Source organism: Perissodus microlepis, chromosome 3, assembly GCF_051167445.1.
Source record: "Perissodus microlepis isolate ML-2025 ecotype Zambia chromosome 3, ASM5116744v1, whole genome shotgun sequence".
NCBI lineage: Eukaryota > Metazoa > Chordata > Actinopteri > Cichliformes > Cichlidae > Perissodus > Perissodus microlepis.
The window spans coordinates 32,198,857-32,225,507 of record NC_140463.1 but is presented as its reverse complement, the minus strand read 5'-3'; the positions used below and the strand labels follow the sequence as shown (position 1 = coordinate 32,225,507).

Below are 26,651 nucleotides of genomic sequence, written 5' to 3'. Positions count from 1 at the left end.
TGCCCTGTCTCTTTCCATCTTTTCTACTTCATATACTGTTGTCACCGCTGCTTAATTAGGGGTATCAGAGGTGGTATCTCTGATATGCCAGAGCTAAGCCAGGTTCTGCCTCCCTGTAGTGCCTCAGCAGTCCAAGTTGTGTAGTTTGAATATGTAGCTATGCACTAACAATGAAATGTCTTTTCCAACAGTTTTGCCCTCTGTTGCTTTTTAAAAACAGTTTTTCTGGAGAGTCCCTGGTGTCACGGCCCAGCGGCACGAGGGAACAGGGATGGACACAGGTGCAGAAACCAACCCGGAAGCGAGACGGTAAGAGAACAAAGGATTTATTTCCGCCCACAAGTAAACACAAGCAAAAACAAAATGACGCCACCACACTAGTGGCGCGTAGGATAATCTAAGATAATTAAGGGTGACCTAGACACCTCTAGGAGGCAGCTGAACAGCAGAGGCAGCGGGGAGGTGGAAACAGGACTATGAAGGGGCCGGGGCACTGTAATGAGAGGAGATCACGGTCAGTGGGATCCAGCAGACAATCAACGATCCTCCACAGTTAAACTGAGTTGCCTTACTTGGTTTCAGGTGGAGGGGACAGGTGGGGCGGAAGGCCCGGATGCGGTTGAGACGTGGGGAGGCAGGCAAGTGAGTGGTGGGCCGGCAGGCAGCGTCGAATCAGCAGCAGGCGGCCCAGGTCCAGGAGAGCGGGAATGAGGGAGACAAGACCTCCACTCCAGGTGCTACCTCTGAGAACAAGAAGAACAGGTAAGTCGTCACACAGGTTCTGGACAGAGCAATGATGCTCCACTTGACTAACATGGGGATAGCAGATACTCAGGCGATGAACGGTTGAGTGCGCAGGTCTGATATACTGCAGGAATAATTGCTCACAGGTGGTCAGCCAGGGAGGAGCAACCGAACTCCGCCTAAAGGAGGAGGAGCCGCTGTTGGAGACCTGCAGGTACCCACCCAGACCATGACACCTGGAGTCTTGCGTTATTGTATGAATAGATTTTTTTCTTTCTCCTTTCTTTTTTTTTTTTTAGATTGGTGACGTTGGCTGGCAACACAACAATTGACTCAGCTGGCAAACCTTCTTTTTTGTTTTCAAACAAAGAGAAGAGGAACGTTGCCAAACTTATTAGCATTACCCACACTTGCACTGAGAAATGGTGTGTAGGCAAAGTTATGCGCTGATAGCTCTGACAATCAAGACTTGTTTAAAACTTGGATGAGATAACTCAGAAGACATACAATCACAGTTGTGGGAGTTAAGCTGCAAAATGATTGCAGCATTCTCACCTGAGGCATATTTGTATTGTTGCATGTTGAATTGTTGTTACAGCCCACCTACCTATCACCCACTTATTTTTTAATCGCACAACTACCGCAGGCTTTCCAGTGATATCCCATAATGCTTTGTATACTATTCTGTAGTCCTGCTTTATCTATATGATCCATTTTGGCAGAAGGGTTTTGTCCCAAGCTCAAGACTGGCTCTTCAGCGTAAACAAAGTACACCAGTTCGCTGTCAACCAACAGCTGTGTTCTGTCATTACTTAAGATTCTTCACTCCCTCTGCAATTAACGTGACAAGTAAAGTACACTTGCTAATAATGTCATTTACATATTGTCACGATTGCCATGATTTTGCTAAGATAACATCATGCAATGCTTTGCTTGCACTTGTATTTGTTTCTGCACTCACTCCTTGCACTCGTGTTTTTAGATGCACTATTCATCTGCTCTTAACATGGTAACTTTTAGGATCAAGAAAACCTCCACAACTTCAAACTGAGCATCAGAATGGGGAAGAAAGTTGATTTAAGTTACTTTTAAAGTGGCGTGGTTGTTGGTGCCAGTTTTTTAGAAACTGCTGACGTGCTGGGAATTTCCCACATGACAGTCTACCATCATTTACAGAGAATGGTCTGAAAAAGATCCAGTTAGCAGTAGCTCACTGGTACCAACGGAGCATTGTCTAAACACCACAGAGTATTGTTGGTAACCACTTTATGACCACAGTGTGCCCTCAGTGTCTTCTGATGGCTGTTTCCAGCAGGATAAAGTATCAAGTCACTAAGTTCAAATCATATCAAACTGGTTTCTTGAACATTTACGGTACTCGAATGACCTCCGCAGTCACCAATAGAGCACCTCTGGCATGCGGTGGAACAAAAAATTTACATCATGGATGTGCAACCCACAAATCTGAAGCAACTGTGTGATGCTGTCATGTCAGTACATACAAAGATTTCTGAGGAATGTTTCCAGTAACTTGTTGAATGTTGATCCAACCTAGTACTAGCAAAGTGTACCTAAGATAGTATCTAGTGACTCTATACTGAATCTGTCCTATAGGCTAATCAAATAGTTTCTTCATTTGTTGGTGGGTTTTGTTTTTTTGTCTATGCGGTCCCTGCTGTAAGCGTGTTTTTGCAGCCAGTAAGCGTAATTTTAACGAGATTAATGCTGACAGCAGTACAAAAGACATGAGAAGTAAAACAGGTAGGTTTCTATAGGTGAACCTGCAGATGCTCAGCAGGTTGGACATGCCTAGAACATTTCATCTGCCTTGGAGGCTTCCTTTTCACATGTCCGAACCACCTCAACTGGGTGGATTTGAAACAGAGGAGCAGTGGTTATACTCTGAACCCCAACAGAATGACGAAAATGTTAAACCTATCACATTTCCACCACCTGTATCTCGCTTCTTTTGGTCACTATCCAGAGTTCATGGCCAAAGATGAGGGGAGAAGCTTAAGTGTATCAGCAGAACATCAGCTTTGCTTTTGGATTTTCCTTCATGGTGTGTATTTCAATCACTGCAACATCACCCGCAATACTGAGGATTGTCCCCTCACTCGTACTTGAACTCCTCTTGAACCAGCAACTGATCTCTTACCCAGAGTGGGGACTCCACAGTTTTCCAGGTAAGATCTATGAAGAAGGAGAACATCCACTAAAAGCAGAAACTAGATACTGACACCAGCAAACTCAGTAATGGCTCTCTTTCACAGCATGTCTGTTGTCCTGTCTTCCTTCTCTCACCCCAACTGGTCGCAGCAGATGGCCCCGCCCCTTCCTGAGCCTAGTCCTGCAGGAGGTTTCTTATTGTTAAAAGGGCGTTTTCCTTCCCACTGTCGCCAAAGTGGCGACAGTGGGAAGGACCCTATGACCCCTTGCTCATAGGGTCTACCTTACAATATAAAGTGCCTTGAGACAACTGTTGTTGTGATTTGGCGCTATATAAATAAAACTGGATTGAACTGAATAAGTTGAAAAAAAAGATCTTTTCTGCCTCTTTGCAACATAGTCATACACAGTTTTGAAACTGCTGCTTCCAAATGACTAATAAAGCTGTTTAAAAGTCAAAGCTTTCATTAAATTTTTAATTTTGATTTGACCTCTCGTGATGTGCTGCTGTGTCTGTGGGATGAAACAGGTAATATGGGGTTTTTTGATCACTCATTTGGTGCTTTAATGAAACTTTATCACACTCTTATTACTAACTTCTGAAATATCCATCTTCTTATCTGAAGAAAAAAACATTTTCTGTTGTTTTTTTTTTCTTCCATGCAGTGTCTGTCTGTCTCTCTCTTATGAGTTTACTGACTTTCATTTCTTCCCATCTATTTGAGCAAGGTTTATATTTAGAAAAATCATAAAGTCTACACTGTTCCAAAAAATAGTGATGTCAAAGTATCTTACTGTATATTTTACAGTTTTGTACTGTCTTTCTAGAATATCATTAAATTTGCATAAGTAGACTGTGATTTTACATGTCAAAGGTAAAATAACATAACATCACCATAAATATAGTAAAACACAATTTACTTGTTTTTTAAATATATTTTTTTGTACATATGCATATTTAGATTGTAAAAATACATTCAGAAATGTATCATAATTTCACAAATATTTGTCTGTTATGTGAGAGAATGATCTGTTAAATCCAAATGTAATACTATGGGAAAATATATGAAATGATTGAAAATTAATGAGAATAATCAATAATTAAAGGATAATAATAATTAATTTCATGTCATCGAGGTCTGATTCAATAATTCAGAGGTAACAAGTGAAAATATAATTAATAGGAATAAAAACTAAAAGAAACATATAAAACATTGCACGGCCACGCTGTGCTAATTATATATTTTAAAAAATAAATGTAGAGGTAGAAATTGCAATTAATATAAATCTCAAAGTGTTCACAACATTACCATTTTTTTAAGATGTTTTTTTAACAGTCTAGTTTGTTAAGCTGCAGGCTTCACCTGACATGAACCTTATGCTATTTCTTAACTTATTAGCAATTCCCATTCTGTTTCTCACATTTGTCAAGTTGAAAAGGGAATTGCAATATTTTAAAGTTTTCTATTTATACAGCTGCATCTTCACATCACTTGTACGCGATATATTAAAACAACGAACTAGAGTGCATGCGCTTCTTACTTCAAATATGAATTATTAACCTCCTAGGACCTGGTGTCCACATATGTGGACATCACATTTTGGGTTATTTAGACCAAAATACTCAATTTTGCTCTACATGGGCCTGATATCCACTTACGAGGACATTATACTGCTACTGTTCTATCAAAATTTTAAACAAATATCCTCATATGTGGCTCTTATTTTTATTAAAAACAAAAATAAGGAAAAAAAATTCTTTGTTTTTACATTCATCGGGTCCCAATATGCCCAAATATCAAAGAGAAATTAAAAATGCATGTTGTGGAAGAGTTCGGGTCTTAAGAGGTTAAATCAACCCTTTTCTCACACTAATTAACTCACACTTTTATTGCAGCAACAACTTCTAGATAATTGTGCGGGGTGTCCGTGATCACATGCTAAATTTAATAAACAAATCATATCAAAATTGTTTTCCTTTATGATGTGTATTTGAATTAAATGAATTTATGCCCATAATTACTGTATTGTCATTAATTATAGCCTGTTTGCATTATTCTTCTTTCACTCTGATTAGAGGCAGATTTTATTGTTTTATTTATCCTGCTTTTGCACTGGCCAAAGGTATGAAAATACAAATTTAATTACAAATGAAATTCTAAAAATCAGGCGTACCATGAATCATCTGGAATTTTTTGGGTGTATTCCTTGAGTTGGCACAACAATGTTGTGGTCCCATGATAGTTGTTTTTTATGGAAATGGTTCTGGTTTTTGATTGTGGTATTTAAGAGGAAAATAGACACAAAAAAGCTGCATTTGTGCATTCTATGAAATTATGATATAAAAACCTTATAACCGAATGTGTTCTGATTTAAAAAAAAAAAAAAAAAAGACTGTATTGTGATACGCGAATAATTAGTGTTTAATTGGATGTGATATAAAAAAGGAAAAACACAACTGTAAAAAAAAAAAAAGATTATATAATATCGTCTAAAATGCTGTCATACAATTGAATTGTGACAGGTATTGCATTACTTGTTTAGGAATTACAGTGGTCCCTCACTATAACCAGTTCAGCTTTCTAGGTCTTACTGTTTCGCAGATGTTTTTGTGTGCAATTTTCCATGTTTTTTTGTTTTGTTTTGTTTTTTTTACAGCACATGTATGTGTTCTGCGTCCTGATTGGCTTGGTCCTGATTCTGTAATACTGGACATATTTTTCTATGAAGGTTTGAACTTTGAGGGCGTTTAAACAAGAGAGAAAAGTGTGAATATGTTCATGCCTGTCTGAGAAAAGTGTATAAAGTGTGTAGTGAGGGGTTTTTCAGCCTTAAAATATCTATAATAATCGTAAAAAATAAAGTTGGCTACTTTGTGGATTTCACCTATCGCGGATTATTTTTAGAACTTAACTCCTGCGATAAACGGGGGACCACTGTACAGTTATTTTCATACTTAACCCTTCATTTTCAGAAGCTCAAAAGTGTTTTGACAAACCAACACAGTCTTTAACTTAGAAACTGATTTTAATATGTGCTGTCAAATTCTTTTTTAGACTTGTGCAGGCTCTTTTAGATTGATTGGCCTTTTAGTTCTTGAGTGATTTTGAGCTTGTTGTAAACTCTTTGTATGAAGGCGTCTCTTGGTTGTCTCTGATAGTGGTACATTTACGGACTCTAGAGTGTTCATTGTTTTAGTTAGATGTTGTGAAGCTGGTTGTTTTTAACCATTGAAATTATTCTGCGATCATCCACTTTAGTTGGTTAGTTACACTCTAAAAAATGTTTTGTTGGCTTAACTTAAAAAAATTGAGGTAACAATTTCCACTCAGCTTTTTAAGTCACAAATTTTGCATATTATTAAGTAAATCCAGCAAGAAATTTTTAGGTTTGGCTAACTCAACTGGTTCAACAAACCAACATGATTTACTTTGACCTGTAAAAGCATAATTAAGTTTAAGCAACCTAATATTAATTTAGAATTCCTGGTAATATTGAGTTGACAAATTACATTAGTTGAGTTAATCTAACTTACTTTTTTACATATATCCTACTCACAATTATCCATGCAAACATAGCCATTTAAATTATTCCAACTGATGAAACAGTTTATTGCATAACATTTTTGAAGAAATACACTTCTGTGTCATACAACATAAATCAAACATTACAGCAGCCCTTTAATTATAAATGAGTGGGCAAAAACAATGTATTTCAGTACAATTCCTCCACAAACAACCTCAGTAACAAAAGAAAATGTAACATGTTTATTACCTGGACAAGGTGTGTTGAATCAGAAGCTAAAACATACCAATTTACTTCGTTTTTCTTACTCCACAATGGTGTCTACAACTTCTGATTAATTGAACATACCAGCCAATCAACAGTGTTTAGTTATTAATAGAAACAAGCAGAGCAGTGGGGCCTGATGACCGACTTTGAGAACCACTATAAAGATTTGTAAAGGTATATTAAATAAAGCAGCAAATATATATATATATATATAAAATCTTCCAAATAACAATAATTTTAAATCACACCCTTCTAAAATACCTCAGAAAACAAACATTGCAACGTAAGGCAATTTGTTTTTGCAAATCTGCTTATTATTAAACATTAACTTTAACCTATCAACTTGGTAAATATCACAGAATCAAGAAAATTACAAAACATTTTAATATTTAACAACGCAACAATCCAAAGGTAAGGTTATACGCATTATGAACTCTCAAAACTACACTTGTCTAAGACTGCATAAAAAACACAAGCATCAGCACATCTGAATATTGCAGCCTAAATTACATTTGTTTTATGACAGAAGTTTGTACTTAAGAGACATTACCCGTGGGCTGGCTTTAAGCCCGTCAAGTTCCAGAAACACCTTCTGGAATACCTCTAGAGTGTTCTTTACTTGTTTGGGATAGCTCAGATTGAGAGCGTATATAAGTCCCATCATTAAGGCACATGCTCTGGGCACATCAAGGTCTTCCAGGACAGCTGTTCCTTCAATCACAATTTTAGCGACGGCTGGAAGAGACACTGCTGCACGTCTGGTGACTACGATCTTTACCACTTCTTCTGGGAACTGTTCTTCACCATCCTGGCAAGTAGGTTAAAAAGAAACATGTTGGTATTTTATGTGCCATTTAAAAATATAACACAAAACAATGTGATATTTACCTACCAGCTGTTCTCTGAAGAGATCCTCTTCTTTCTCTTTCAGATACACCATCAGGCAACGGATTGCGACCTCTCTTCTTGTTTCCACCGAACTCTGGAGAATAAAAAAAGTTTACTAGGCGAAAAGTCAAACATATTACATTTATAGGACTAGCGTTTTGCTAATTATTGATTTAATTTTTGTTTTTAACAAATAAACAATTTAATTTTTATAACTTGAATTTAATCTGTTACATACTGCCCTGCTTTCAATGCACCCTTTGCTAGCAGTAGGATAAGGTGAGTGAAAGTAAATATAACCTAGATTTGGAGACTATTTCAAACAGTTTTTGTTGAGTTCTATGGATTCAACTATAATAGTTATATGTGAGATATGTGATGCAGAACTGGAAAAAGCCACCTGTGGACAAGTCTTGTAATGATGTGATTAAAACATTAAAAGCTCCTATCTACCCTCTTTAATGTATTTGTGTAACTTGTCTTCCTCATAAACGTTTATTGTGCAGTTGATGAAGATACTTGTAACACTCCAAATTATTACCTCAGTTTTTTCTCCTCACATTATTTGTAATATGACCCATACTTACCTTAATGTATTGTCAAGTTACATGTGACATGGAAAGTACCTATTTAAATTTACCCACCTCAGTTTGCAATTATGTGACCAAAAGTTACATTAATGTCTTTTCATCTCACTTAAGAGGTGCAAAATACTTATGCATCTGAGTTTTACTTTTTCTCTTCAATCTGAGTTACCAAGTTACAAATACATCACTATATCCTTGACTCTTACAACAAAGAAAACAGACAAATATATTTTGAGTGATGTTTTCTTTAGCAAATTTTTACTCTGTCCACCTCTGATGTTCACTTTTTCACTCTTCAGTAAAAGATAGCCAACAATGCTCCTGAGATAATGAATTAGATAATTAACTTTTAAGGTGTGTAAGATTATCAATTATATTCAGCTTCTTTTTTCTTACCTCTTGCAACATGTTCCTGATGCGCTCAATCTTAATTTTTGCAGCACCGCCTTTTGAAGAGACCAGGGACATTATTCTTGTGGAATACTGGTCCAGTTTTGCCATGAATGTTGTTTCCAAGTTAACAGTGGTGATCCTTTGGAATTCATCATTTATCTGTAAAAAATAAAAAAAAGACACAATTAAAAGCACAATGTGTTAATGTAATGCACAATGTCACAATTATAAGTTATCCTATAAATTATTTAATAAAATCACCTGTGCTGCATCAAAAAGCGCAGGCCATCTACTTCTGAAGTCATTCACAGGTGGTGCCAGATTAACAACTTCCTGTCTGCGATTCGAGAATGTTTTGGACATTTTTTCACTGATGATCCGATAGTTGTTCCTCGTCTTCACTTCATCAAGAAGTTCCAATCTTTCCTTTTCCAAGCTTTCCTCTGTTTCTCCTTGTGGGTGAGGTGGCAAATAGTTCACCTCAGCCTTTCTTGGCTTTTTGAGATTCTTTGAAGGTGTCTTCTCATGTGCTTGCTTTCTTTTGAGAGAGTTCACATCCAGCTCAGGGCACCCAAGCCCTCTGAGTTTACTTCTGTAATTGCCCATTTTATATTTCAGTCTTTGTTGCCATCCATAGCATCCATTATAGGATCCCGGTTCTTTAAGGCAAGGATGTTGTTGAACAAGTGCTTCAGCTACATCTGCTAATTGTGCAGATGTTGGGTAGGCAACATACTGAAAGATCATTTCAGCCAGTTTCTCAAGGATGTCTGGAAGAAGTGGAGTAAAGTTAAGTTTAGTTCCATCCTTTTTGAAAGTTTCATTTCCTGAAGCAAGTAAAAGCTCTGTGTCATAAGCAAAGCGAGGAACAGAAAAATTGGTAGGCCAGCGCTGTAAATGCCGACTCAAATGTTCAGGTGAGGAAAGAATGACTGTATCCTGAGATCCAGATGAGCAACTGGTGCCACAGGACACACTTGATGTCTCTGAGACTGATGTCTCTGAAATTGCTGAAGCATTGACCAAGGTCTCTGATGCAGATTTGAAGGAACTGTCTACATCACTAAATGTCAGAGTAATTGTGGGAGGTTCAATAATCTGAACCACCTTAAGTGTGTCCTTGTCCTTGATATCACCTGTTGATGTCAGAGAAAAATATTCTTCTCCAAAGTCAGCATCCTTATAGTGCAAAGTAAACTTCCCATCAACCTCAAAAGTCTCTTTCACAATAGATTCAAGTTCTTCCACTGTTCCAGGGATTCCATGTGGTAAGTCCAGTTTTTGAATGTTATGCTCTTTGAGTATGATCCGAAGTTTAGCAGGATGAGACATTGAGGTACCTATATAAAAAGGAAAACAAAAAAACAAAACAGAATTTAGCTTTTGAATTTTACTCGTGGTGGAATATACCTCCTATCACCCTGGAAACTAGATACTTCTGCAGAGAAGGTCAGTCATGTGTAAAATGCCTTCCAGACTTGTGGTAGAGCAAGATAGTTGTACTACTAAATCTCTAATTATTGATTAAACATTACTATCCACAACATTACCATTTGAGCTATAAAGATAAACTAATACAAGGAAGATAAAGCAGCTTTGGCCATACTGTATTGAAATGGCTACTGTGCCTTCTACGGCACATGGATGTAATGCTTTAGGGTCACCATACGCTTCCCTGCTACAGTGTATGCTGCCAGTGGGATAATATCAGACAGATCACAGGACTCAATAACTTTAACACTTCTAGTGTTTTCAAGCTCAAAGCTCCTGAAATGTTCAGAATACCATGCATTTAAGCATTTCACAATGAAGCCAACTTTTCCATTAATTACCACCATCTGAATCAGTTCTACAAAATCTGGCAGACCACCTGTTGATCCATGTGCCAGGATCATTCCAGTGGTGTAACTGGTGCCACTGTAAGACACAGTATTTGCTAACTGGACATTTGACTCCCCAGGGAACTTATTTTCCACTGCTTTCCTAATGTCTTCTCTCAGCACAGTCAAATTCACTGTTAATAGTTTTGTTACCTGTAAAGAAGGCTGGGCTGTTTGATTTCCTTGTAGATGGTAGGCAATCATTAACTGATGCTTCACTGATAGAGACAACAGAATGTTTCGAAAACAGCGGGTATGCCTCACCACACGCTTAAAAAAGCTGTGCTTGGCTTCAAAACGCATAGTCCACAGAAAAACAAGTGGACCAAAAGCTTTTATGAGTTGTGGATAGTGCTCTAGGAAATGATGTTTTGGAATCAGTCTTTCCTGTGGGAAAGCTTCCTGAAATCTTTGCCGATGCTCGAAAATCTTGCTGTCAAGAAAACAAATGGTTGAATCTGTATGAACAGATGAAAGGACAAGTTCAACTATATCCTTAAGGTTGAGAAGGAGCAGCCATGTTGGTTCACTCTCTGGTATTTTTTCCCCAACTATAAGGGGGAGGAGGCGAAGCAAAGCCCAGTTTTCATGCGCATTCCCCCCAACAGTTTTTTTTGTTGCAAAATTCAATGAAACTGGTTGTGGGGCATCAGTTTTATCAGCCCATCTGTATGGAAACTGTTTAATTGATTTGTTAAGCTCATCCAAAGTAAACTACTTTCCCTTGATTAAGGTACTAAGGCAAAGTGCTAATTCCAAAGGTACAATACCTTCAAAGAGATCGTGTAGCAAATCTGGCGGATAGCCAGTTAAAACATCGAAATGCTTTAGGTTTTCGGTCAGTGGGCAAAGTTTTTTTTACTCCGTAACAGTGAGACTGACTTTTATCTCCTTTTGCAGTGTCAACATGTACCCTGTGTTCTTGTATTGTTCTTTGACTAAATGCTCCACTTCGAACGTCACTTACTTGGATTTGGGTTCGTTCTCCAAGACAAAACCTGCAGACATACGCACTTGAGAAACTCTCCACAAATCCTCCGAGAGAGTGTGCACCAAGGTTGTCTGCAACAACACAAAACACAGTACCTTTGACGCATATGCCTAATGAGGGAATGTAAAGTCTTTCTTCTTCTAGGCATGCAAGATCTTTCAAGAGTGGCTCAAAGACAGCACTGTAACCAAACTGTTTTATATCATCAGATTTGCATAGAATGGCTAGGTAGATTGATGTCAGTGAGGACCTGAGCAATGGTGGTACATTAGCCAAAACCCAATACGCTGCTGTAATTTTGTGCTTTTTTCTTGAGGTACCAAGTGGATTACACACTTCAAACTCATCCACATACAAAATGAGGGAAATGGCTGGACTCTCTTCTGATAACAGTTGATTATTTTTAAAATTAGTGCCATGATGAAATGACGTGTATTGTGTTTCAGAGCTATAATCCATTTCTGAGGTCTGTGTAAGGAAATCTTGGATCTCTTTTTTTTTTCAAGACTTCATTCAGTGACTTTAAAACAGGTACATACTGGAAACTTCTCCGTTCCCCAACACTAAGCAAATACTCAGTGGGTTCTACCAAACAAAAATGCTCCTTGAAATATTGGCTTCTTTTGTAAGAGATAGAAAGAGGACCTTTATTTCCAAAAGCCAATGTGATTGGGTTGCACTGACAGAGGTCTGCAACCATATCTGAAATCACTAAATCATCAAAGGCACAATTATGCTTCTTTAGGCTTAACTGTAAAATCTCTTTTAGAATAGGACCTGAAGCAGAGGAAGAAATGAATTGTAACTGTTCAACTAACTCATCAATACACTTGTGAGAAACATTGTATATACTTTCCAGTTTTAGTAGTAGGTGGGCTAAATGTTTCTCAATTAAATTAGGCAATTCACCAATTTCTTCATCCTCTGCATTTGCTTCATCTTCACTCAATGGATTTTCAATATGTTCCTCAAGAGGATCATCTCCTGTATTCAAACGATTGACACACCTCTGTATCAGCTCAGGCTTGAAGTCATCCAATGAGTGAGGATTGTGTTTTCGGTTCCTATGAGAAGCATGTGTTCCATGAACGTTTGTTTTGAAGTTACAGTTTTCAAAAACACAAGCGACAGTTTCCAGTTTTTTTAAATGGTGCCCAATATGCTTAAAATATTCCCTTTGAGTTGAAAATGTGCTTAAAGAGCAACATGGACATTTGAAAGACAAGACTTCTGAGCATGTCATTGTATCAGAGGATGAATGGCTTCTTGATAAATGGGTTCGCAAGCTATTCCATGTTTTAAATGAGCAGTAACAATCCCAGTATAGACAAGGCATAAATAGTTCACCATGGCTATGTCTAAGCCTGTAATGCTTTAAGAGCTGATTCCTTCTTGGTGTTTCAAATTTGCAAATTTTGCAAGTCCAGTGCATTTTGAAATTTATTGCAACTTTTGGTAATGCAAAGACTTATCGAGGCTTTTGAGTTAACAAGTTATTTTAAGTATAAAACCTTCTCTAAAACACTACAATGAAACACTGAAAAGATGAATCCAAAATTCAAAAATAATAAAATAAATCTACAGACTGTAGTTTAAAATTGGAAAAATTGTGTCATATCCAAATGTGTGAGAGAATTTTCTATTTAATTATTTGAAGACCACTGTTGACATGCCACAATACCACACTTCACATTATGCTTACAATTACAGAAGGTAACGAAAGCAATTCGTGTGTGCACACACACAATTTTGTTTTTTCTTGCTAGGTCAACTAACTTTAACCTCAGGCATATTTCACATTCGAGCTTAAAATATCAATACATTTGATAGAAATACTTTTACTCACATAAATACTCTGGCATAAATTCACCACATTTCACTCTGTCAGTAATTAGTTACCTCACCCAAGACCGTCGAAACACAAATTTACTCTGACACCATGGTAAAAATGCAGGCAGCTGCTGACTGGTTAATTTGAACATATACAGGTTCAAATTGAACATGCTCTGCTGTCTGCAAGGTCTATCAGCTAACCAAATGCACCCTGACAAGTGACAAACTTTAAGTATAAGTGAAAAAATTGACAATGTACTCTTGTATTTGCGAGGAACGTTTGCTAGCTAAAAGAAAGCTAGCTAACAACTTTAGCATAGTAAAGTTGCTAAAGTTAAACTATGATTAAAACCATCAAATTTAAAGTGTACAAATATAACTTGTAATTAATCTATTTAGAATTCAATGCTTAGTTAACTCACCGAACACAGTCTAAGTGAAACACACCTCTACTCCCACAAAGTGATAAGAATGAAGACAACTGCTACACCTGTGATGATACGAACATATGCTACGGGGTTACCCTCTGCTGTATGCATGGTCTCATACACACCTATGGCTAACCAAAGTAACCACCAGAGTGACAGATTTAATTGACAGATTTCATTAATAACAGGAAAAAATTCAAATGCTTTTACTTTTATAGAGTAACAACTAGCATAACACAGAGTGTCAATTCACATCATGTAGCTGCCATTGTCAGACTAAACTTATGCAGTAAATTCCTGTACCTAGTACATATTTATAAAAGAGTATAAAACAAGAAACTTACCAGGTAGTGGTGCCAACCTCAGTTTTTTTCCGTTTCTTCTTTTTTATGGCAGTTGTAATTATTTTTTCGTTATGGTCCAGTTCTGGCCAGTTCAAACACGAAGGATGTTCAAACTCACTTTTACATGTTACACAAACTTAATATTTTCTGTTGTTGATTGATGACAAAAGTATTTTGTTCAATATACTAAAACATTTAAGTTAAGGAGGTGTTTATTAATTTCTGTGTTGCACTGACTTTTAACATTGATTAGTCAACTCACTGAAACGTGTACATGTAGACAACTTACTTTTTTAAGTAGAAAAATGCTTTTTTGTTAAGTTCTACCTACAAACACCATGAATATTTTTTAGAGTGTACAAGTGCATTCATTCTTTTTAATGCTGCACAAGATTGTCTATTTGGTGACTCTTAACACTTTACGGCTCTGTCATATTATGTTTTCTTTGGATCTCATGTTGAAATTTATACTTAAAAGCTACCAATTGCAAGTTTAACACTCGAAATCAACTCCAGATCTTTCATCTGCTGAATTTGCCACGGAATAACGAGGAAACAGACCTCAGGTTGGCTATGAAACTGCTTGTCCAGTCACTTCTGTGCTTCTGAAAATGGAGGACTGTGTATAAAAACGCCTCAAATTCCTAAACAGCTAACTCAATACTATTGTTTTAAACCCCTTGAATTAAAGCAGAGAGTCTGCACTTCTATCATATCTTGTTTTTTTTTCAATGAAAATTTACTGTGGTGCTGTACGGACGCAAAATTGCACATAACAGAGTGTCGCTGTCCAAAAATGAGCTGGGACTGGAATGTTTAACCTTTGAGCCCCATCCATCTTCAGTCACAGCAAGTTTTTCCACTTTGCATTGCCACAACACATCACTGCTTTTTGTAACACTAAGTCATTTAACGCTCTCAGACTCAGAGAGGAATATTTATAGATTTATGGCAGCACCAGTCATCGTGTTGCGCCTTAATTACACACCTTCCATTTCCTCCGTGTGATTAATTTCTTCCTTAATTTAAATGTTGTCAGTGTTCTTTAGCTACAATCAGAGCACTCTGCCTGTAGTAGCTACACCTTGTAATAAAATACTAATTATCTTATTGATTTCCATGTCATGTCATGTATTTACACTTTTCTTTGGCTGCTGGTGAAGCACACAAGAACATTAAAACGGGATTTGTAAAGGGGAGTTATTTACTTCAAAGATGGGACCATTGTTCCCTATAGCCCGTGGGGCTTATTATAGGAGAAATATGTTAACAGTCTCCTCAAACTCTGGGATAAATTTGAATAAGTCCACGCTTTGAAGTGGCAGTTGTAGCAGGGATAAATCTTGGGCATTGGAAGCTGTCAAAGTCGACAGTGAATGTGATAATGAGACGTTTTGGCAATGCACACCGCTTTCTCTCCTCCAACAAGTGATCAGCATCAGCGTGTGTCACACATAACGCATGCATGAACACACAGTCGCAAAGGTAAAAAGGGCAACAAGGTTAACGCGGGAGGAAAAAAACTGATTAAGAAGCGCTGAAGACATAAATGGCATTACTGCCTCGCAACTTCTTTACTCTCAGCGGGACACTTTTTTTTTTGGCTGGTGAATGGCCCTTCCTCTATCGCAATGTCTAAAACCACACCAAATATGGAGATATTCTCACCTCCTTGTTGATTATTTTAATCGAATCCCGACTCTCTGGGATTTCACAGAGGCTTATCAGGCGGCAGGCTGGCTGGGAATCCGTCTTGCTTGGTGAGGTGTAGAGTCCCAGGGACACAACACCTTTCTGAAGCGCCACACAAAAGCCCCCAAGCGCTGCTGAGAGTGGCAGATATCATTGCACCCTGCAGCTCCACAATCATAAATACATACATTTAGTAAAAAATACAAGGGACTTTGCTGTTGGGCAGATAATGACACTGCCAATCCTGTGAAAATGCATGACTAAAGGGGAGTAAAAATAACCAAGGTTATGGAAATGGAAAAAAAGAAAAAAGCTGTCAACAGAAAATATATAAATACGGGTTCTTTTTTCCTATAATCTTCAAGTTTTTCACTGTATTTTTAGTTCTGTGTAAGATGGCCGGTCAGTGAAGGAAGGCTCTTAATCTGAGCAGCAGCACTTATATAAACCAAAATATTGTTTCACTGGCTCATTCAGAGTTTCTTTGCAGACTAAAGCAGTCAGAAAGGAATAATGTACACAGACAAGCAGACACTATAGGCTGTCTGTAGACAGCTAAAAGGAGGAGGTGAATTTTGCTGAGATGTGGAAGCAGAGAATGGGACACAGTGAGTAATTGAAAACATCCCAGACAGGATGTGGTTACAAGGGAGATAGATTACATTGTGTTGAAAAGGATGTGAAGGAAACTAATGAGTCAGTATTTCAGTAATTGTCCTCAGCTAAGAATAAGCATCGACTTAGACAAGTCTGAGACAGTGTGCCTCTCTTTAGACGGCATTTAGATTCCTATGTCACCATACCCTAATTGCAAGGTGACCGTTCTATTTGAGAAACCAGACAGTGACGCCAAACTTGGTGCAGCTTTTAATGAGCTGCGCTGCTGTAAACAAGCTTTCATGCTTTTCACTGGCAATTACAATAAAAGAAAGAACCTTAAGGCATATTTTAATCCTTCTTTTTTATTATTCTCTAACTGATGTTGTTTGTTGCTGCTGCTCCTGTGTGCAAGTTAATCAAAAGTAAGAATAGTTTAAGTACACTAGCTTTAGCTCAGTCGTAAATTAATGCTTTGAACGCAAATCTGTTAAATGAAGATATTAGAAGTGCAACACACACAGAATGTGTCACCTAGCATTGTGTTTCATGTGTCAGCTGACATGCAAAGATAGGATTAAATGTTTCAGTTAGACACAAGAATTAGTGAAGTCACAGTTGCCGGGACTTTCAAACTTGGGGAGCAGAACTAGCATCTCTGTTCCCACATTAACACCAGACACCAATTTGTCTTGTCTGGCCTTGCATGGAATTAATGGCTGCAAGTTTTTTGATGCATATGAAATGGCATTGAAGAGATGACGTAATAGAGGATTGTCATCTATTATTTTAGCCTTATTTCCATCTAGCAGCTTTTCACTGAGCAAGCTGTGATGAACTACTCGCCCAGTAGCAAATTGCCGATAGTCACAGTTTTCAACTAGCTGGCCAACATAGTCAAGCATTCTTCAACTCTCTTAGGCAGCGTTCTTGCTATTTCTTAAAGACGTCTTCATGAATAGTTCTCCAGGCTTCTTGAAAGACAGTCAGAGCTCTTCTTTGAATGTTGGTGGCCTTTTGTTTAATTCTCTATCAAGATGATCCCCACTCCTTCAATAATGTTAAGGCCCGAACTCTGGGGAAGCCTATCCATGACTCATAGTGTCCCATTGTGTGTTAGAAAATCCAACTATGGTTTTACTGCATTGGCAAAGTTTTGGGGGTCATTGTCATCCCTAATACCACTGGCTGAAACACAACCACAAAACTTCACATTTTAATCTTCATTCATCTTTTCATGAAATCCATTGCCTCTGATTTTCAAACAAGTTCTTCTTTAATTTGGCGTACCACAGCTTTCCCCCCCTTTCAGTGAGGCTAAATGGATTAGCTGAACGGTCAGATGCACCTCTCAAGTCCTGTGTGAGCCCTTTGCTGGATTTTTTTCCTACATGTCTTAAGAAAATGACTTTCTGATACTATTCACCTGCTGTAGATTGAAAATGAACAGTAGAAGTAGCAATGTCAAAAGAAAATACAAAGAAATGAGGGGTGGCTCGAGACTTTTACACAGTACTATATAAAAATGCATTATTTCCCATTGATAACAATGGTCAAACATACCACAGTAATCTTCTCACCAGCAGCAGAAAGTCTTGTTTGTATAAGTTTAGCTTCTTCCAGCAATGAGTCCAAGAGAAATCATAAAAAGACATGTTTTTTTAAAAAGAGGGGAAAAGCCAGGACTCTGCAGGCCAAATCAATTGATTTTTATGATACCAGAGAGACAGATGAAGGAATGTGTGCCGAGGATGTAGATACTGATGAATTGCACGGCCAAGTGGATTTCCACAACACCTGACAAGATCACGACTCGAGATTCACCACTTCCAATCCCCGGCAGGTGAAAGAAATTGGTGAGGCTAGAAAAATTGTCCAGTGGTCAAAATGAAGAGATAAATCAGAGTGTGAAACCATTCTAATAATGAGAACTGGTTAAATATTATTGGCTGTAAGCAGAAGCCATTAAACGTCTGATGTCCTAACATGACAAATGAAATACTGTGAAATACAGCAGCTACCTGCTGTCATAACCCTGTTAACACATCCTATCACAGGTTTCTCTTGCACAAACAACCATTTGGAGAAGCTGTAAAGTCTTCAAGAATTTTCCCTCTTTTTTTCTCTCAAACCACAAAGAGATTCTTGTTTAAGAAGAAGAACGACATGGTCCTTACTTCAAAAGGTCAAGGACAGCCTCAACGGCCAATCATCCCAGTCAGACGAACAAAATTGCAGCCCAGACATGGAATAGACATAAATGTAATGGTTAGCTGACCATACTGTGTACTGTAATCTAACCCATCCAGGTTGGAAAGTTTTCTGCCACGTATACTTCCAGCATGAACTCCAGGAACTCCGAAAGGACCCAAAGCCAATCAAAGTCACTGTATTAACTAAGGTGAAGTTTTCAGGCACCTTTTGAAACATTAGCAAATTAGCCATTCAAAGTGTATGCAAAGGTCAACACTGGTCAGGAAGAGGGCGGTCAGCATATAGCATGATTCATGACTATCATTTGTATTTGAAAAATTAATAGAGGCTGCCTAGATAAATCATCATCCGGACTATCCTTTGACAAAAATCACAAAACCGCCATAATCTCCTGTGCCCTTTGAATGGAGACACATGCTGACTGCAAGGTCAAGATGAATGAGGGAAACTTAAGCACTTCTCAGTGAAAAAAAGAGGGCACAGAGGTGGTGTGTGTATCGCTCAATATTGACATTTAATATCGACCACTTGTTGTGGTTCTGAATAGGCCTCTCCTGAACCGGGCCTTAAAGAAAAGTAGAAATGTGTACTCTTTTACTCACTTAACCCACAAGAATGAAAAAAAAATCTCACAACATAATGTGGCTGCAAAAAGTGACTCTACTGCTGAAACAGTATATTGGCTGTATAAACTATATATTAAAAATCCACTATTGTTAGTATATATTTTCTTTCCTGCACAGTTCTGATGGTTTAGGGTTTAGGACAGCTGTCCTGCACACTTGCTGAGAGAGCAAAACTACAGAAGCTGCAAAACACGGGTTTTTTAAACAGCACAGATGTGCTAGAGGCTTTTTATGCCCAATGCTGCAAATCACGGCGAGGGAAAGCTTCCATTGTAACAAAACGCACATAATGTTCCATGCAGTAGCAGCTAAAGAGCAATGTCCAGCTCAATAGCTGCTGTGTACCGTGTGATTCCTCTGTTATCCAAAGTAAAAGAAAAAAAAGCCGGAGTTCTCGGCCTTGGCACCAGATTAAACTTCAGCGGTCTTGATGCTAAGATTGAATTCACTGCAGTCTTTTTAGTGCTGGATGATGTTTGATTGCGCTTTAAAATATTGGAACAGCTGGAGAATTGCTTGGATTATCTTGCCTACCACCTGCAAACGTTCCTGGCAAGATAAGATGAAGTGTCCTGCAAGTTTTTTTCTTTGCTTTTTTTGTAACCACTTAAATGTGTTTTTACACCGTGGACTGCAGGACAAAACAAAGAACATGCCAAATAATCATTAATAAGTGCAAGCACACACATACTTGCTAATGTGCACATGCAGCCTGTCTAAAACACGCACAAGTGTGCGTGCATGCACACGCGCGCGCATGAATATGTTCATATTTATCTCTGTCTCTTTCTCCCTCGCTCTTCCTGTGTTTCTAAAATAGGAATATCAGTGATGAGCAGTGCAGCTGGAGACAATAAACTGGTAGAAGAACCAATTACCAGCAGGTGACAAGCTGGTGGTTCAGGGCTTTCAGCATGTCATTATCTGCACATCGACATTTCCAAGAGTCCTGACAGGGCCATTTCTGAGGCTGCCATGACAAGCCACCTTGATAAACCCTGGAAAGAAAAGGAGGGTGGCGGGGAAGGGGGGCATCCATTGCAACGTTCCTAAGTTCACTTACTCACCTTCAGAATACAGTAATGCAAGCATAGCGTGGAGGGAAAAAATCTTTCCACTTATTTCTAAGCATATGCACAGATATAAACTTTGCTAAAGTCTTTAGTCATCTCTTATTTCTTTGTTTATTTTGCAGGGAAATAGTGACTAAGTGAGGTGATTTATTGCAAATTGCAAATATAGATGGAAATACAGTATATAAGGCAGAAACAGAGTTTATACTCGAATAACCTTGAAAGTTAATCTTTAGTATTACCATCTTTGTTTTTTATCACAGCCTGAACTTAGGCTTTATTGTCATTTCTTTAAGTAGTCTTCGGGAATAGTTCTCCAGGCTTCTTGAAGGACATTCAAAGCTCTTCTTCGGATGTTTGCTGCCTTTTTTTTCTGTTCTTTGTTAAGATGATCTCACACTGCTTCAGTGATGTTGAGGTCTGGGCTCTGGGGAGGCCACTCCATGGCAGGGAGTAGCAGATTCTCCGTTTCACTTCCTTAAGATTCAGAAGATTCGAAATTCAGACCATTTCTGATGAGGCTTCAATGAACAGAAAAGGATCAACTGAAGGCAAAGAAGCATCTCTCAGGTCCTGGAATTTCTTCTTCTTTTTTTTTATAAGGACACAACTTTAACCCTATAATGCCCTTTTCTCATATTTGATACATGAGTTTCTGAGACCTCCATCTCATCAACATGATCAATACTTGCCATAATTTCAAAATGTTATGGACAAAACTCTTTTTTTGTCTAAAATTAACATTGTTGTTAACAAAACGTTGCCAGAAATGCCCAATGTATGAAACGTGATACAAAAATATATAATAATTATATAATAAAATATATCATACATAACATGATATAGCAAATAAAAATGTGGATTTTGTTATAAGGGCTAACATCTCAGTTCCAAAAAAACAGGATTTTCTGGCTATTTTTTAATAGGTTGGGTCTTACAGGGTTTAGACATCGTTCAATTGCTGTAGATATTTCTTTAGGTTTTGTTCTCCATTTTTTCAGTTTCCTCAATTTTTTTTATGACACACTGCACACCATGCTAAGATATGCCAGGTTGTCCACTAATAACTCTGTGAATCACCTAATTAGAGCAAAAATACTATTTCACTCCTGTCAGTCTATGTTATCTTTGGCAGTTTTCATAGATTCAACTAAAGACACTGAAATAAAAGATGTGTTTTTGCAACAGGCCGCTAGTAACAAAGTACCTAAAGATACAATTTAAAATTTGTTTATTGATACATTGTTCATTACATCTGTAGACAGAACAATGGTTGATCCTGTGAGTTAGGTGCCTTTTTTTGCTTTCATACTTTTAAAAATTAAAAGACATTCTGGCTTCTAGGAAGCAAAATATAAGGAAATGAGGGATGGCTCAAGACTTTTGCACGATAATGTATATACATAAAAATAATGCTCACCTCCTTTCACCTCCCCTGAGCTGATGAGCGTTTCAAAGAGTATTCCTTTTATATGTGAAATGGTAATTGTATTCTCTAATCTAATCCCATTAGAACCCTGTACCACCTCTGCAAACCGCCCTGAGGCAATTACACAAAATGTCAATGAATTAAGTAATAGCTTGGTGCCAAGCCAGGGGTGCTCACTGTTGATCACTGCTGTCAGTAGAAAAACGCCCCTGTCAACAGTAGCTCGCACACAGACACGCACATACACACAGACATGCAAAGTGTACAGTCACTGGTGTTTTTCCGAGAACCATTTAACCTCTCTGTAGGACACACACTCACACATTGCTGGCACTCTACCACCCATTTAACTCATTTCCAGGTCACACAAGTGCGCGCACACACATGCGCACACACACACACACACAGGGATGGGATAGCTCAGTAGGTAGAGTGGCGGCCCCATGATCAGAAGGTCGGGGGTTCGACTCCACTGAACGGTTACCCTGAGGTACCCCTGAGCAAGGTACCGTCCCTACACACTGCTCCCCGGGCGCTGCATTGGTGGCTGCCCACTGCTTCACTGGGTGAATGGGTTAAATGCAGAGGAACTATTTCCCTATGGGGACTAACACGCACACTTTACTTTTTTTACTTTATACACACACACACACACACACACAAAGAAGAATAAAATGCAGCAGGTGAAGCTGAGTGTGTGTTGCTCTTGGCTTGAAATGTGTCTTCACCCAGCTTTGTGCTGACTTCACCTGTGTTACAGATAAGACCATACAGAAGGCAAAATATTCTCTGGACTTGTTTGGAAGCATGCACGAAATACAAATGTGGGCGATCTCTGTTTGTAACCACTGTATACAATAAAGCCTGGCGGCTATTGAGGCTACTTTACACAAGTATTTCCTCATAGATCATGCTTTCCTAAGCACTCAGCTGGATAAAGGAGGCTTTGTGTAAATGATAGAAGCGATTGTGGGGAGATGAATAGAGTTTCATTTAAAGTGTGTGTGCCACAGAATGTGATGATTCATCTTGGACTGGCAAAATGATCAAACTGAATAAAAATTAAAAGATATCGTGTAAGAGTGTCAAGTGCAGAGGGCTTGATTTATGATATGCAAACTTTCCGTGAAGTGATTTTTGACCACCAGGAGGCAGAAAGTACTGATATTATGATAAGTTATGCTAATATGCTTGTCTGAGTATGTCTCTCAGGCTTGCAAAATGTTTCTTCACTGGCCATCAGAATAAATTCAATTACATCACCAATGCCCACCTGAGTGGGCACTGAAAACCCACACTATTACTTTTTCATGAATGACTGAGTTTCTGAGTTTTCACCTATTAATCAACATAACGAAGATCGGGGTTTGGTTACAAGACAGGATTGGGGTCAAAGTTATGGGTCAAAGTTTAAAGAACAGTTTCTTCTCCTTCAAGCTGTTTCATTTAGGGGTAGATCATCTCCCTCCATCTGATCCTATCAGTACCATTGCACAAACCCTTTGTATGTCCTCCTTCACTGCATCCATGAACCTGGACTTTTTCTTTTCTTGCTTGGCAGTTCCATGGGGCCAAAAACCAGTGTACTCCTAGTACCAATACCAAGCCTGGATAAATGGCACAGGGAAGTCCAAACTCTTTGCTAAATCGAGCTTTATCGAAAGCAAACCTGTTTCTCCTTGTGATGGCCAAACCCATGGCCACACTCTAAAAGTCTAAGTCACTCTTGTATTGTATTCTTTATTTCTTCATTTAATATAACACACTTTAGTTTGCAGTAGTTTATTGATTGGTTTGGATACATTGGTTCTATTTGTAAGCGTGCACATTTAGTTTACTTATGTATTCATACCAGCTTGTGAGTAATCTTTGTTTCTCTTATGTTTCTTACCTGCCATGATCCCTGGGAGTTGCCAGACAAAAGGTGGTGGCCAGGGTTTAAAGCACTTACAGCGGCCTCTCGTTTATCGCGGGAGTTACGTTCCAAAAATAAATAAATAAATAGGTGAAATCCGCAAAGTAGCCATCTTTATTTTTTACAATTATTATAGATGTTTTAAGGCTGTAAAACCCCTCACTACACACTTTATACACTTGTCTCAGACAGGCATGAACATTTTCACACTTTTCTCTCTTGTTTAAACACTCTCAAAGTTCAGACCTTCGTAGAAGGTCCAGTATTATAGAATGAAACCAAAGGCACCCGCGGTTGCCTTTGACGGTTCAAAATTGTTGTGTTTGTTGGGGAGAAAACTTACAAACATACAGTGCAGCACTTCAGAGTCACACTGCTAGCGATCAAAGATTTATGTAAATTTGACCAGTTGAACTCATCCTGCACTGGACAGGAGACACGGCACGAGATTGATTGACAACGGTCTACAGCCAATCAGGACGCAGAACAACGAGTTTGCAGTTCTTCACCTGAGTTTAGTTTTGTTTCTTTGACCTCTTTTATGAGCTCAACATTTATTGCTTTTGCAAATATAATTTTGGGGGTTAAATAAATGAAAACCCTATTTTTCTAATAATTCCTGTGACGACTGCTGCTTTTTCAACCATCACACTCCTATTGAAGTCCAATGTTTTGCCAACCCATCCATCCACCCACCCAAACATTTACTGTGGCCAGCAGAGGGCACTGTATCAATAAAACAGTAATATGGTTGTTTTTAAAGAAGGAGCGGGAACCCAACATTTCCAGAACAAAACCTGAAAATCTTGAAACAATATGACTGGGGAAGATTTTCATTATTTATTTATATAAAATATCTCTTTTTTAGTATAACAATTCTAAACATGAAATCCTATCGTTAATCACAGGATAGTTTTCAAGAGCTTTCACAACAACCAACAAAATTAGTCCACAGAATGAATTTGTCTTCTTTTAAAAAACATACTAAAGAAATCTGTCTTGTTTTTGTCTTGCTGAGTTGATCAGTTATATTGTGATGTATTTTAAGTGTAAATCCAGTTTCATTTTGAGTGTTTCCAGCTACTGCAAATGCAAAATTCTGTTTTGTTTCGACGTTTTTGTTTTTTTTTCTTACAGCATTATCAAAATTGTAGAAATACATCCAGAGACACGAGTTGCATTTCTGTAGTTCTCCTTTTAAGATTATTGTGATGTGCTTTTGCGAGGTTCATGTGCTTATCCTCCTCAGGTGCAGTGGCTGTGCATAAACATTTGAGTTTCTGCCAGTTTACGGGTATAAAATCGAGTTAGTGGCTCTGTAGTGTGGGTGGAAATAAATAAATAAATGCAACACCACTCTTAGAAAGCAGGAGTACTTTAGCGGTGAAGCTGTCACTATTCATGAAGGAATGATTGGGGCTAAGAGAAACAGAGAGGAAAAGAAAATAGCAAGCGGCGCAGATTCGAGTGACAAACTTTAGGAATTACTTTTCCGTTTTAATGTGGGAGCAGAGTATCCGCTCACTCTGTGTTTATCTGTGAAATTGTCCCGCGAGCTTAAGTTTCCCCTTTTTTGTCACCTTTGTAATTCTGTGCTTAAAATCTGCATCTCGTTTTCATTGGGAGAACTACTCATTTATTTCTTTTTGATGAAGTGATGAAGGGTATATTTGAATTTTACGGTCTGCTATATGTGTCACATGTATGTCGTTTACTGTATGGCAGTTTATCAACTCGATTTGTTTTGAAACTAAAATGACTAACAAATATTACATTATCAGTCAAATTCCTCGCTTTTCTGAAATTGGCTGAGGTGTGAGCATCAAATGCAATTAGGTGATTCTCACAGTGACACTGAGGAGCCTTCAGCTTTCAGGCCCCTCTTCTTAAGATTGGGCTTAAAAGCTATGCCGCTGCAGTATAGCGCTCCTTACTACTGTGTACAGTGAGAATAAAAGGCTATTCTATTATATTTAATTCTAAACTTATAGTTGGAGCTGGATCAGGTGACCCTGAATCCTTCCTTAGTTACACTGCAATAGGACGAGGCTGCTGGGGGCTTCCCATGATGCACTGAGCGCTTCTTCTTCACTCACCTCTCCATGCTTTCATACACCACTCTACGTGTAATCATTCCCCAAAGATGGCCGCCCCTCCCTGATCCTGGAAGTGTGTTTTTCCTTACCACTGTCACCGCGTCTTGTTCAAAGGGGGGTCTGATTGTTCGGGTTTTCACTTTAATATTTTAGGGATATAAACTTTGAGGCAACTGTTGTTGTGATTTGGCGCTATAAAATCAAAACTGAACTGAATTCAATGAGTTGCAATGACTGCAAACCAGGAATGATGAGAAAAATGGTATGTTTGGGCAAAAAAAAAAGTTTTGATTTTGCCTCTCCGCTGGTTTGCTCGATCTAGGACGAGCATTTAATTTGCTTTCCTGGCTCATTTATTTCACTTCCTGGTCGTCAGCTAATTTTTTGGCCCTCGCAGCAGCAGAGGATTTGCTGTTTAGCGCCGTTGTTTATCATGCCTGCATATGCATCTTTGCCTCTTTTTTTTTTAACCACAGCAAAAATGCAGTGGAGCACAGATGATACCATTTCCTGCCCAGTGGCACCATCTGGCTGTAGAGGATTCCCTTAATTCTCTTTCTTATCCTTCCTGCTCACCTCCTGCTCGTTTCTCTCACCGTTCTCGAAATGCTTCCTCCCTGGTCTCTCTCTAGCTTCACAAACATCATTAGACAGCACTCACAGTGTGGTTCTAAGTCCATCTTCTGCGTTCTCCCTCTCTCCCTCGCCGCATGCCTCTCCCTCAGTATTCCTCCCCCTGCCTCGCTTTTCTTTCTCACCTCGTCTCTCCGTTCGTCGCTGACAGCTCCGCTCCTGAGGAGCACTGAGGGGAGCAGAGAAAACAAAGATTTGGTTCAGTGGCTCTGATCTTGATTTTCTGCAGATTGGATGGAAGATTAGGAGGAGCTTTTATTCATACACCGCACAATCACTTCCCCTGCAACTGCAAACCATGACTGCAGACCACAGGGGTTGCAGCTA

The 26,651-nt window shown here is 38.5% G+C and overlaps 1 protein-coding gene and 1 long non-coding RNA gene across 2 annotated transcripts; both read right to left on the bottom strand.

Annotated features, from left to right (window-relative positions):
- Positions 1-338: 338 nt before the first annotated feature.
- On the bottom strand, positions 339-26,651 carry LOC146391235 (uncharacterized). The gene is made up of 3 exons (XR_014799139.1): positions 26,353-26,651; positions 573-743; positions 339-493 (listed from the first exon to the last, which is right to left on the bottom strand). It is a non-coding gene; the product is annotated as an uncharacterized LOC146391235 (long non-coding RNA).
- LOC146391236 (sterile alpha motif domain-containing protein 3-like) lies at positions 8,369-9,429 on the bottom strand. Its single transcript, XM_084924094.1, has 2 exons — positions 8,835-9,429; positions 8,369-8,732 (listed from the first exon to the last, which is right to left on the bottom strand). Exons 1-2 carry the CDS (start codon positions 9,318-9,320, stop codon positions 8,523-8,525), a joined length of 696 nt encoding a protein of 231 aa, XP_084780220.1. The 5' UTR covers positions 9,321-9,429; the 3' UTR covers positions 8,369-8,522.